The sequence below is a fragment of the Taudactylus pleione genome, unplaced genomic scaffold (genome assembly GCF_031769625.1).
Source record: "Taudactylus pleione unplaced genomic scaffold, aTauple2 ptg000086l, whole genome shotgun sequence".
In the NCBI taxonomy this organism is placed as follows: Eukaryota; Metazoa; Chordata; class Amphibia; order Anura; family Myobatrachidae; genus Taudactylus; species Taudactylus pleione.
In genome coordinates, this window is record NW_028284488.1 from 11,751,487 (window position 1) to 11,765,610 (window position 14,124).

The 14,124-nt window shown below is 40.1% G+C and overlaps 1 protein-coding gene across 1 annotated transcript; it reads right to left on the minus strand.

The window, feature by feature from the left end:
* Positions 1 to 1,640: 1,640 nt before the first annotated feature.
* Positions 1,641 to 13,349, minus strand: LOC148529161 (tubulin alpha chain-like). The gene is made up of 4 exons (XM_088468698.1): positions 13,120 to 13,349; positions 9,842 to 10,052; positions 7,397 to 7,549; positions 1,641 to 3,146 (listed from the first exon to the last, which is right to left on the minus strand). Exons 1-4 carry the CDS (start codon positions 13,120 to 13,122, stop codon positions 2,176 to 2,178), a joined length of 1,338 nt encoding a protein of 445 aa, XP_088324824.1. The 5' UTR covers positions 13,123 to 13,349; the 3' UTR covers positions 1,641 to 2,175.
* Between the last annotated feature and the right edge of the window lie 775 nt (positions 13,350 to 14,124).

Sequence of the window (14,124 nt, forward strand, 5' to 3'; positions counted from 1 at the left end):
TACAAACCACAGTTTAGAAGAAATATAAGAAAACCAAGAGTCCAATTCACAGACATTGTCAGTCAGTCACAAACCTCAGCAAGTGATTCAGACCTCCCCAAGTGCTGTTTTTTTGTTTACGCTGCAAGCGATTAGCTTGCTTAGTGACAGGGTGTTTATATTACAAATTGGATTGGTCCTAGCAAATAGAGTTTTTTGAGTGCCACCTCTCATGAGATTGTGTGTGTGTGTATATATATATATATATATATATTTATATATATTATACACACACACACACACACACACACACACACACGAAAAGTCAGCAGCACTCCACATCCACAGGGATTTTTCAGACAGCAAAACAATTTATTCCTTTCTACATTTTTTGCTGTCTGATTACATGGCTGAAAAATCCCTGTGGAGTGCTGCTGACTTTTCTTATTTGGTTTATGGGTTGTTTTTGACCCAATTGGATGTGCACCCGGGTAGCTGTGGATACAGGAGGAGTGCCAGTCTATATAACACACACACATATATATATATATATATATATGTATATTTTATACACACACACACATACACACACACACGGATCGGCTATTGCCACTCATTAGAAGGCGGTCAAATGGCACATTTGGTTCTTTGCATGCATGAAGAGAAACTTACTGCCAACACAACAAGCTGGGCCTGTTTACAAAGATTTAGAAGCCCTGGCTCTTTCAGGTAGGCACTGGTTCCAACCATCATCTTATTTTCCTTTTTTTAAACTATATAAAACTACTGCTCTTGCAAGAAGTTGTCACTAGCAAGGGGTAGACAATCCTGACAATCACCTATCTCAGCTGCTACTGTGCTGCCTGGGAGAGAGGCGAAGATGCACTGGGAAGCTAAGTGCAGACTGTGGGTGATCCTATCTAGATGGCCGATCATTCTAGGTTGACTTGGAAGCCGCCCGCAACTGCACAGAGTTCCTAGAGCTCAGGGGGGGGGGGGGGGGGGGGTCAGCCTAGAGGTTCAGCTTCCAGCAGCCGCTTGCAGTTTCACATGGTCGCATCAGATGCAACTGTGTCAGGTAAAGCACAACCTGGCTGGGCGCATCTCACATGACCACACCAGACAAGTGGTTAAAGTAAAATAAAATAAGGAAAGTTGGTACATACAGTACATGATTTTAATTGCAGCCAAAAGACCATGTTTCCTCAAAATGGGTTATCCATTGAGCCTCCTTCTGTAAGCAGAACTTTAGATCCATTATATCCTCTATGGAGGTGAAATGTCCTCCAAATAAGAACAGATCCCAAAAATACCCATCATGAACACCAGAAAAATTATCCATTAATATTTTATTCACATTTTTTTCCTAATCTTTGAACATTGTGGTGTAATTGCCCCCATTCAGTTTTACAGGCACATGGGAGGAAAAAAAAAAAAAAAAAACCACACACATTTTATATTGCACCAAATTGTAATACCGGATAAAAGCATACACACTAACATGTATTTGAATAAATATTAATAACACTTCCTATATTTTAATAATTGTTAAACAGTCTTTACATGCGGTTATAAATTCACTATGCACCAGTTTATTGTTGAACGTGGCTAGTTTTACCCCCCCCCCAAAAAAAGCCCCAATTTAAATCTACCAAAAAAAAAAAAAAAATGAAATTGGAAAATTAAAATTTTTACTCAAGCCTTTTCATATTGCTTTGAAACAAAAACACATCCAGGTCGTAATCTAAACCAAAATAAACAACTCAATTTTACCAATTTTCCAATCTTTCTTTTTGGCCTGCAAAGCAATCCTGAATTTTCCCTTAATTTAAAAATGAGTGGAAGAATCAATCTGGATAAAAACTCAACTAACACGGAAGGGTCAAGGTGTCAGTTATTGTGAAAATGCATTATGGTGCATTGATATGTTTGCTAGTGCTATACCTGTAATAGTTTTTATTTAACACATACTTCAACTTGTTAAAATATTTAAATGTTTTTTTTTTTTTTATAACATGCAAGTGCAAAGTACTTTTATATTGCGTAACTACAAACGATAATACACTTTTGATGCATATTTTTATTGTACATTTAATCTATTAGTCAAAACTTTTTCACAAAACTATATTCATCACAACATTGGATGGGTTTCTGGCAAGAGCACCAATCTGGTTTTTAACAATACTTTCATAAACATTAGGAAAATGACTCCTCCTCCTCAATATCACAAGATTCTGCAGCTACCTCTTCATAATCCTTTTCTAGGGTTGCCATATATTCTCTTGCTTCTGAGAACTCTCCTTCCTCCATCCCCTCCCCCACATACCAGTGTACAAACGCTCTCTTAGCATACATAAGGTCAAATTTATGGTCCAACCTTGCCCAGGCCTCTGCTATAGCTGTAGTATTACTCAGCATACAGACAGCACGTTGAACTTTGGCTAAGTCCCCTCCAGGGACCGCAGTTGGTGGTTGGTGGTTAATTCCCACCTTAAATCCAGTAGGACACCAATCAACAAACTGGATGGACTTTCTGGTTTTAATTGCGGCTATTGCAGCATTGACATCTTTGGGCACCACATCACCTCTATATAACAGGCAGCAAGCCATGTATTTACCACATCGAGGGTCACATTTCATCATTTGGTTACAGGGCTCAAAACAAGCAGTAGTAATGTCCGTAACTGACATTTGCTCATGATACGCTTTTTCTACAGATACAATTGGTGCGTATGTGACTAAAGGGAAGTGTATTCTGGGATAAGGTACTAGATTAGTCTGAAATTCAATCAGGTCCACATTTAATACTCCTTCAAACCTCAGAGAGGCAGTGATAGAAGATACTATCTGTCCTACAAGTCTGTTTAAGTGCACATAAAATGGACGCTCAATACTCAAGTTCTGGTGGCATAAACCATAAATAGCTTCATTATCCATCATGAATGAACAATTGGAATGATCCATAGTTTTGTGAACAGCTAGAACTGAATTATATGGTTCCACCACTGCAGATGACATTCTTGGTGCAGGATAAATGCAGAACTCCAAAATGGACTTTTTCTGATAGTCTGCTGCTACTTTTTCCATCAACAAGGAGCTAAACCCAGACCCTGTGCCACCACCAAAACTATGGAATACTAGAAAACCCTGGAGTCCTCCACATTGATCTGCCTGTTAGGGGGAAAAAAAAAAAAAAAAAGGGAGCCATTATTGAAACAATCTCAAAAACAGCAAACTAGCATCAATTGCTAAATGTTTAAAATATGCCTGTAAATATTTTTTTTAAACATATATGAAAGGTTCTTTTTTACCCATCACTTGAGGAAGGTTCAGTTCAGCCCAGTTTATTTTTTAGCATGGGTGACTGAGTAAACAAACAAACAGCAGTGGCCTTTAAACCATCCTTCTATAGATCAGCACTATCCATGATTGTTTAGATTTCCAAAAACTATAGATGGCGCATTTCACCTGCAATTCTGGGAAAATATCTGGAAGGAAAAACTGAGGTACAGTAGATGTACTAAGTCTTGGATAGAGATAAAGTGGAGAGAGATAAATTACCAACCAATCCGCACCTAACTTTCACTTTACAGTCTTTTTGAAAAACAGTTGAGATCGGATTGGTTGGTACTTTATCTCTCTCCAAGGCTTAGTACATCTATCCCTGTGTTGCCTATGCCCAGGTTTATTAACCACATGTTTAGACCAACCTACAGTATGACTGGTAAAGGATAATTCACAATGGGTGCAAGAGCACACTAGAAGCTACATGTCCGGTGATCATGATAAAAAAATGAGTTCTAAAGTGGATGTTTTCCAAGGAAGTAGTGAAATATATAGAAGTAGATCAGTCTGCTCCCTCTAGGAAAAAAAACAAACTCAGGGCCCTATTCACTACGGATCGCAATTCTGCGTATATGCACGCACTGCAGTTGCCAATATCAGCGGTGCTATTTAAATGTGTGCATTTACATGGCGTACGCAGCCTGACATAAGGACGCCCACTTCCCCTTACTCACATCCGTATACTAAGGCAACATAGCGAAACAATCGGTAACATCGGACCCATATGCACACTTGCACAAGCCCTGACCTTACTCATAAATTGCTAAAATCCACACAAGTTATCAGTGCTATGGCTGCTTATGGCCATGCAGTGGATAATTTATGCACGCCCCTGCAACACACTGGCAACGCCTGCATTCGCCCAACCACTGCCCTCCCAGACACTTCCCGTCAATAACTCTGCATCTGTGTAGCCACTGGAAATGCAGTTCCCATCGTAATTGGAGTTCGCGCACTGCGATGCATACGAATGCGCAGAAACACAACAATCGATCAATTGCGTGCATATTAGCAGCTGCGTTCCTTGCTGAATCAGGCCCTCAGGCAGAACCAAGAAAATGGTAGAGAATAGGAGAACTAACTTTTAGCTAGGTTTGCAAATGCTTGAAGCTTGTGTAATAAAATTCCTAGAACTAATTGCAATAAGGGATAATTTGGTTTTAAATATGGGAGATATTAAATGAAAATCACAACTCGGACATAACTATACTATACTGGATATACTTTATTTAGGGTGGACAGAATGGGAAGGATAAGTTGCAGAGTAACAACTTGTGATAAACTAGCAGCACTAAGTTTTCTTTCACAATGTTTTGGGGAATGGCCAAGGGGCACCGCACAGCCACTTTTGGGTAACAATAGGACAGAGTTTCCCACGTCCAGTCCTCAGGGAACCTTAACAGTGCATGTTGTCAGATTTCCTCACAGAATCACAAGTATTAGTACCACCTGTGGATCTTTTGAAATAGGTTAGTCAGTAATGTGCTGAAGCATGGAAAACATGCAGTGTATGGCTGGGTACACACTAGGTGACCTCCTAATGCAACGTCCGATTGCACACTATATCGGCCGGTCGGTACACACTGCACAACCGGTGAATGACAGCCCGATATATCGTTCACCTGGACCATTCTCATTGCCGGCATCGGCAGCTGGGTCGCTCCATCTACCGTGCATGGATAACAGCAGAATGGAGCTGAAAATGTGTTGAATCATTAGGCTTCAGCTCAGAGGCACATGGGTCCCTGTGTTCAGGGGGGACCACACCACACACCCTGCACCAATATAATTATACTTACCTCACGAAGTCCTGTGCTGGACAGTGCTGCAGACTAAAATGACCAGGATAATAGCCACTGCAGCCATTTTTCCGGTGATAATTTTATGGTGTACTCTTTCTAACCTCTCAACTTATTATCTCTGCCAAGAAAAGCAACCAATATAAAAGTTTAGCAACGCTCCTTAGTGCTCTTATAAATAGGCATCAATTTAAGCCATCAACTGAAAGTCAAAATAGCTTCTAGAAAGTTAAGTTATTTTGCTCCCATTAAGGAAGAGGAATTTACAGATCTTCTCTTACCCCAACCGGTCATCTTCTACCAATTTCTTCCAATTCTTGCCCATATGTAGTTCATCTAGTTAACTGGTCGCTGCCCACTTGCGCATTTAATTCATCGGCTCATCTTCTCACTTTCTCTCTCTTTTTATAACTACTGCCCTGTTTCCCATCTCTCTTTGCCTCTAAAATATTTAAAAGGCTTGTGCAAAACAGCCTCATTCTCCTCTGATGCTTTAAGTTTTCAGCTCCAACCCACTGAGAGTGTAGCTCCTTGGCCCTAAGCAATCAGGCTTCAACCTCTTGTATTCACTCAAAACTATCCTCATTAATGTAGCCAATGATCTGCACAGAGCTAACCCATGGGTCATCTCTTCCATTCTCATCATCCCTGCTGTTTTCACTACCGTCCACCACCCTCACTTCTGTAGACACTTAATTCCCTCAGTGTACTTAACTCTCCTGATATGTCTCCTGCCATTGTATACATTCAATCAGGGTCTCTAATACTGGCACATGTTCCCCTCCACTACCAGAGACTCTTAAGGCTCTGTTATTTCCCTTATGCTTTTCTATCTTTAAAATTATTCTCATGGTGAACTAACAAGTACCTTTGGCATCTACTGCCACCTCCAAGCAGATTACATACATATCTACCTCTCCTTCCCAGATTTATTCTATCCTGTATTTCCAATTGCCCCACTGCCATCTACACTTGAGTATTTCTATGCCACTTAAAGAGCAACCATCCCTTACCATTATCATCACACTCTCTAAAGTACTCTGTGGTCACAACCCCATCTTTAACGCCACACGCAGTTTCACACATCCTGGCCATTACTCGCTCATCATCTCCTCCTTTGAAACAATACCAGAATTCATCCCTTTCTCATTTAACACTCTTATCCATGTTGTCATTATCTCCAGCATGGACTACTACGAGCTCCTCATCTGTCATCTACCCCTGCTCCAACCTGTTCTAAATGCCATGGCTAGATTATCTTCCTTCCTTGTTGTTCCGCAACCACCACTCGGCAAAAATTTTAACCAGCTTCCCATAACCTCCAGAATCCAATACAAGCTACTCCCTTTCAAATTGCTCATTAATATCTAACTGACCTCAAATCTTCTTTGATCTTACTCCTCTACAATTTCTACTTCACACCAACTCCATGACTTCTTCCAAGCTACTTCCTTCTAAAATGAACTCTCTAAGCCAGGGGTTTTCAACCTTGGCCCTTCAGGTGCTGTGGAATTACACATCCCAGCATGCACTGCCACCTTTTTGATATAACAGCAAGCTAAAACTATGACAGTGCATGCTGGGACGTGTAGTTCCACAGCAGTTGGCGGGCCAAGGTTGAAGACCCCTGCTCTAAGCTGACTCTCCTTCAGCCTTCAAAGATTTAAGCATGCTCTCAAAACCACCTTCTATCTCCACCTAATTCTACTCTCCTATGCAATATCAGCTACTAGCTCATTCCATTGACCTCTCCCTCTAGCTTGTAAAGGTTTGCTTTTAGAGGTTTCAAGTGTTCCCAGTCATTATGCATGAATGCACTATAATTTACTAAGTGTAAGTGATTTAGGGGCAGATGTATGAAGCTATGGGAAGTGATAAATTGGAGAGTGATAAATGACCAACCAATCATCTCCCAACTGTCATTTTTCAAACACAGCCTGTAACATGACAGTTAGGAGCCGATTGGCTGGTCTTTTATCGCTCTCCACTTTATCACTTTCCAGAACTTGAGAGATCTTCCCCTTAAAGAGACACTGTACTTGCATGAGGTGTATTTATGACAAAGCACAACCAATTCCATACTACACATTTAAGACTATTACATGCAAGATTCTCCTCGAAATATGAGAGCCTACTGTGTTGGGTCTAGCATGAGCTGTTCCTTAGGAAGGATAGGTGTGGTAACAATTGGTCATGTGTTCAACACTGGCATAGATATTGATTCTTTCTATTTTATCTACTAAATCATGAGACTAAACAGTCTGTGTATATACTTGCCAGCTTCCGGATACGATCCATGACCTTATCTATCACCTGCTTTCCAATAGTGTAATGGCCACGGGCAAAATTATTAGCTGCATCTTCCTTGCCAGATATAAACTGGTCTGGGTGGTATAGGGAGTGCATTTTCCCACTTCGCATTTCATCTGTAAATATATAAAAATAAATAGAGAAGATGTTCAGGGTCCCTTCTACACCTGCAACAACTACAGGTGTCAAGTTCTCAAATGTACAGATCTAGGGCTGGTTTATCAAATGGAGTAAAGTTCTATTGCTGTCAGAGATGGTCAATAAAGATCGAAGTCCTACAAAAATAGGTTATCAAATTTTTCTCCATTAGTACTTAAGGCAGTGGTTCCCAAACTGTGTGGTGCCTCGGGTTGGTGGTCCAGTACCAAATAAACTTACTTTTAGTCAGTGTGATTGGCTGCATTAGCACTGCTTTTGCCTATCAAATAATATGTAGCCAAAAAGAAGCACAGCCCTGCCGGCCACCACATAACTGAACCTAAGGGTGACATACAAGCACGATTTACTTCATTTCATTTTTGCTGAATTTCTCAATAAGAAACTCTTGGACCAGGGATGCCATGGAAAAAATGCTGATACTCTAGGGCGCCATGATTCGAAAAAGTTTGGGAACCACTGGCTTAAGGCCTTTTTAAATGTAAACCATTTTCACAATCTCTTGGGTGTGCGAGCAGACTCATACATGTAACACCTACAAATATTGAAGTGTAATGGAATAAGCAGGAGCTATTTAAAATGTTATTGTCATTAATACATTGACATAAGGCAGTAAGTTAACCTTAGGCCCCATAATTACACAGCTGCTGCACCGGAGTTAAATTGTACCAATTTAAGTGTTATTTTTCTATGGTTACTAAAAAAAAAAATAAAAAAAAAAAATTGTTATATTGTATAAAAAAGAAAATATATATTATATATTTTAAGACTTTCTGCCAACAACTGGCTTTAATCAAATACCATTTTAAAAATGCCCTAGTGCCTATACAAAATGGAGGAAGCCATTTTTGGGACTGAAGCAATATGTATGAGAACATTACAAATAATTTCTGTAGTCGCTGGCTGGTAACATTAGTGTCATGTGCATTTATTTCAACTAGAGAGTAAACAAATTCATTATTAGGAAATCTGTTCATATGATTAAGCTAATTAAATAGGAATTTTATTTTTAAAATGTCAATAGTATTGAACACACTGATCAGCTAGTCTGTTATCTCTTAAAAAAAATGTGAAGTGAACAATTTAGTAAATAGTAGTATAATGCAGGAGGTGTTTAGCAAAATATGAGACTGGGAGATATTTTCTTCTTCCTTCTTGATAGCGTCACATAAATATGTGGTCCACCTGTTGGTGGCTATAGACTTTGTAGGTCATTTTGCTGCAGATAAACCCTTATAGGCTATGTCTCATAAGTTTGGGACAATATAGACAAGATTCTTTAAATTTATGCTATTCAAAGAGTTCAGGGAAACCTATTAAATAGTTTTTAAGGCATAAGACAGTGCGCCAACACTGTTTAAATGGCTCCCACTCTCGCTCTCATAATATGTATTTTTTTGTAGAACTCAGGATACTGGGACACCAGATAAATTCCATCTTTCTTCTGTAGAGATCAAACCTCTGACTATGCTGTTCTCTGCACAGTACCATCTCTCCTCTTCTGTATGAAACTTCTAAGGGCCCCATTTATCAACCATTTTTATCATACGCAAAGAGTGAAAACCCGTTGTGTATGATAATGGTGCTTCAGCTAATCAGCTCCGGTCATCTGAAAAATGACAGTTGGGAGCTGATTGGCTGGAGCACCATTACCATATGCAACAGGTTTTAGCACTATTTGATAAATGAGGCCCTAAATGTTTTAACAGTTAAAAGAGTGAAATTCCCTTGGTCTATATCAGAGGTTCCCAAACTCTGCCATTAATCCACCTGTGCTCAAGCATGGATATCCTTAAACCATGGACTGTAATGCAGAGTTTGGGAACCTCTGGTCCATATTCTTGATATTATTCTCAGTATAACTCTTATTTTTGATTTATGGTTAAAGAAGTTAAATTGCATATGGAATAAGGTAGGTGAATCAACTTGCGTTCTCTCTATCCAGTGAGTCCGTTAAATATTCCATGCTGCTAAATTACACCCAATTTTAGCATCAGTAAATAATTCCAGGTGCCCCATTCCATACTTAAAATGTCAAGTGTTGACTCACCATAAATTGTGTCACCATAATGCAGAACTGTGTGCGTTACATAAATGTTCACAAATAAGCACATTATCACAAAATGGTATATACGCTATGGGGGTGCTTTCCTTCACAGTAATAACACAAAGAAAAAAAAGTCACGCTATATACAGTATCTGCTGTAAACGTAGAAATAGTTACACATAATCAGAGAGACATTTATTTTTACCAATTACTGAAGGTTCCAGATCTATGAACACAGCTCTAGGTATGTGTTTTCCCAATTCTGTCTGTGTGAAGAAGGTTTCTCCAGATGAATCGTCTTTATCAGCTACAATGGTTCCATCCGGTTGTATCCCATGTTCCAGGCAATACAGCTCCCAACAGGCATCGCCAATCTGCACACCAGCTTGACCAATGTGAACAGATATGCATTCCCTCTGCAAAGAGCAGAATACAATTTTAGATTTCTATAAATTACACAGGACGATTTAGAGATGGTCGCAAATCAGTAGTAGGCGCGACACTGCTACTGCAAGTTTATGCTAAAGCTGCAGCAGATGGGCTGTCTATAGAGACCCCCACTGGCTGCAGCTGTAATCCGCCATGGTGCGCACAAAGGTGCACCATGGCGCAGACCCTTCCTGCACCATTGGATGCATGTGCATAAGTAAAGCATTGTCTGTCTGCATCCAGGTCTGAACCACCACCATAGCCTAGGGGGAGGGAATTCAAATTAGGGTTTCATTTTTTTTTTTTTTAATCATCAAAAAAAAAAAAATATAAAAAAAAAATTAAGGATTAGGTTACCATATTTTAAAACAGAGTTTCCCCAAACTCCACCATTACAGTCCAGGTTTTAAGGATATCCATGCTTGAGTCCAGATCATTAAATCAAATTGATTGAGGTATCAAATAAGTTACCAGTGCTATAGCATGTATATCCTTTTAAAACCTGGATTGTAATGGAAGAGTTTGGGAAATTTGGTTTTAAAATACAATTTGCAGCAAAAGTGTGCCCAATATATTAATCAGCTAATTAAACCTTTAAAATGTATCTGGACTGTGGGAGGAAAACCATACAAGTTGGCATCAAATACAAGACACCAGCTCGTTGCTGTCAGCTAATCAAATAATGAGGCGACACTGTGACCCCAAATGTTATGTCACTTTAAAAAAAAAAAAAAAAAAATTAAAGTGCAAGGTGCAAACTATATACCATTAAGCTTTAGAATGAGGCCTGATCTTACTCCAAGCTGGTGCTAATGTGATGGGTTTTTTCATAGAGATAAGACGGCTGTGTACACCTCTGCACAGCAACAGACACCCCCCAAAATGTGCCCAATACCAATCTTTATTTGATTCAAATCATCTGGTTTAAGATTTGTTTTGGCACTGCTGTGCATATCTACCCTCAAACAAGAAACAATCAGAAACAAATAGTGAAGGGAATATTTAGGGAAAGCACAAAAGCATATTCTAACCTCCAAATAAATGTTAGCAGAACATAAGCATATTCGGACTAGAGTCCTGATTCATTAAAGATCGCTATTGCGATAGCAGCTCTGTAATCGCACGCAGGTCAGCTGCAAAAATATGTTAATGATTGGTATCACAATGCCGTCGCACTGCCAGCATAGAGACGCCCACTGCCTCCCACTATCTCACATCAGTAATAACCTTGCAACCCTCCATAAACAAATCGGTAACAGAGTACCATTGGCCCCTTACGCAGAATTACAGCAGCCCTGACCTTACTTACAAATTGCTAACCTTGTTGCATGCAGTGAGCACTCAAGCTGCGTATGCAATCACACTTCACACTGGCTAAGTTATACACGCCCACGCAACAGCGTTCAAACGGACAGAAACGTCTGCGTTTCCCCAACCCCCTCCCCAGTCACTACCCCTAAACGCTCACTGCCTGTCAATCACTCTGCGATGGCTCTGCTGGATTGCAATGTGATCGCAGTGGTGCCTTCACGCACTGCGATGCATACGCAACAATCGAACTACAAACGCTGTTGTGATCCTTAATCAATCATTGTGCGGCTGCACTGAAGTCAGGTCTTTACATATATGCTGCAAGCTTGTAAAGCAAAGACTGCAAGCAATATTATAGCCCTTTTACACCGGAGCTAAGACCCGGGTTTTTGAAAGGTTAACCCTGGCAGCTCCCTGGTGTAAAAGGGCAGAGAGTTGGATCGTCGGGTCGAGTGACCCGGCAATCCAACCCAGGTAACTAGCAGGGTTTAACACGGGCATAGCCCGTGAAAGCCTGATGTGAGAACAGCGCACTCCGGGTCACGATGACCTGGAGTGCGCTGCTAGCTGGCCGATTGGTCCGGCTTCAGTGGCGCTTGGAGATGACGTCATCTCCAAGCGACCACTTTCACTCCGCAAAAGCCGGGTCTATGCAGACCCGACTGCGGTGTGAGCGGCGCTGACTCGGGAATATCCCGAGTCGGCACCGGCAAAATTCCGGGTCTGATCCGGATAGGAACTTTGTTCCAACTCCGGGTCAGACCCGGAATTTAGGTGGAGAAGGGGTATAAGGAACAAAATACACCGCAGCAGGTGTAATTCCCATAGGGCAAAAAGGGAAAGGGGAGATCTTAGGATATAGAGGCAATTGTGTGACTTGCACACAGGTAAAACACAATTGTACAATGATTTTAATTTATATGAAATGTAGTAACAAGTCTACAAGTATATCTTTATAACCCCCCAGAACAGGGGCACAGACAGCAACTACAAAGAAATATTTGCAACTCAGCCAAATAATTTAGGGGCCTAATTAGCAAGGCAGATTTTCATAGAAATTATGCAGAAATTAAATTTTGTGCATAATTTTAAGTATCACTGCTATGTACTAATAGCTTAATACAGGAGATCAAAAAAAAAAAAAAACCCCACACACAATCTCCTACAAAAGGGCAAGCTATCTGTGCAGATTGCAGACCCCATTATTATCAATGACCCCTTTGTACCAAACTCCAAAAAGTAAAAGCTTTTCACCGTTTGTCCCTTTTGACACTGTGCATATTCGCAATGTCAGATTCCATAAACAAGTCTTTCACAAAAGTTACATCCAATTTATTGCCTTGGCTGTGAAGGCCCCCATACATCAGCAATTGATTGCAGCAATCATTCAATTTGCAATCGATTGTGTATAAAAAAGTTTCCCTTTTACAATCGATTGTGGCAATTCTGCAATCGATTGAAAAAGATTTTTTATACACAAAATCGATTGCAAATTGCACGATTGCTGATGTATTATGGCCTTAACTCACAGGGACAGCAGTTAACGCAATACAAGTTGTCTTTAGTACATAGCATGGATTTTTTCACTCATGATGAAAATATCTATTGCGATACCGATTGCTAAAAGTCATGACAGTGCTGCAATTATTAATACATAGGCCCCTTAGTACTCACAATTCAGTAGTGCATGAATAAACAAATGATTACCATGTAATATATATACTTGCATTAGAAGTTACTCACCATTGTATACAAGGGTAAATTATGTAGTTGAAGACTTGGCAGAGCATTCCTTCACTAATCCAATTTATGACAATTGGTCCATTATGAGCACTATTTGTAACACAGCCTTAAACTGAAGAATCTATTTTAAATTGAACAGTGATCCAAACTGCAGTCACAGTAAAACCCTCTGACAGAGTTTCTGAAGTATTCCTGAAGTACAGGACACATTCTCATTTCCTTAACCATGTACATCTGGATTCATTTATTTGACTGGCTCTGAATCCTACCACACCTGTTTCAGCAGACTTAAATCCACCTAGCATGACCTGTTCGGGTTACCAATGTTTATAACTTATGATATTCTTACCTTGCTAAATAATTACTTGTAGCCATTTCAATAGACTCACATGTGTCCCAAGTATTTGTCTAATTCTGCTCTGCATAAAAGGAAAATAATAAGCCAAAAATCTGGAATTTATTGAGTTTAGAAACAAGGGCTCCAAAGCCTATCAGCAGTTAGATTTGAGGGGAAATGTATTGAATCTTTTGGGTCTATGCACTAACAATCGCGGACCAGCCACAATTATTATCTACCTAACTCGCCAGGGATATTTAAATTTTTAATAAATATATCCCCGCTATGTACAGTGGGACTTATATTCCTGGCATTTAGGAGAAGTCTTTCACAAAAGTGAAAGACTTCTGCAGAAGCTGACACAGTATATGTGCGCAGTGTCAGCTTTCGGAGCCAGCCGGGGGCTGTGGGGGAGAGATCGAAATATCTCTATCATGCTCTGAAGATGGTGTAAACTACCAGGGCTAAACTCCGAAAAGCTTAGCTTTATGGAGTTTAGTACAACGGGGTCAGATCGTAGTCCCCATTGATAATAATGGGGACTGCGAACTGCAGTGCTAATCAGCACTTTGCCGGAGATTTCTGTGAAATCTCCTGCATTGTGCTTTTAGTACATAAGATCAATACATAAAATTATTAGAGATGTGCGCCGACCCCAGTGTTTTGGT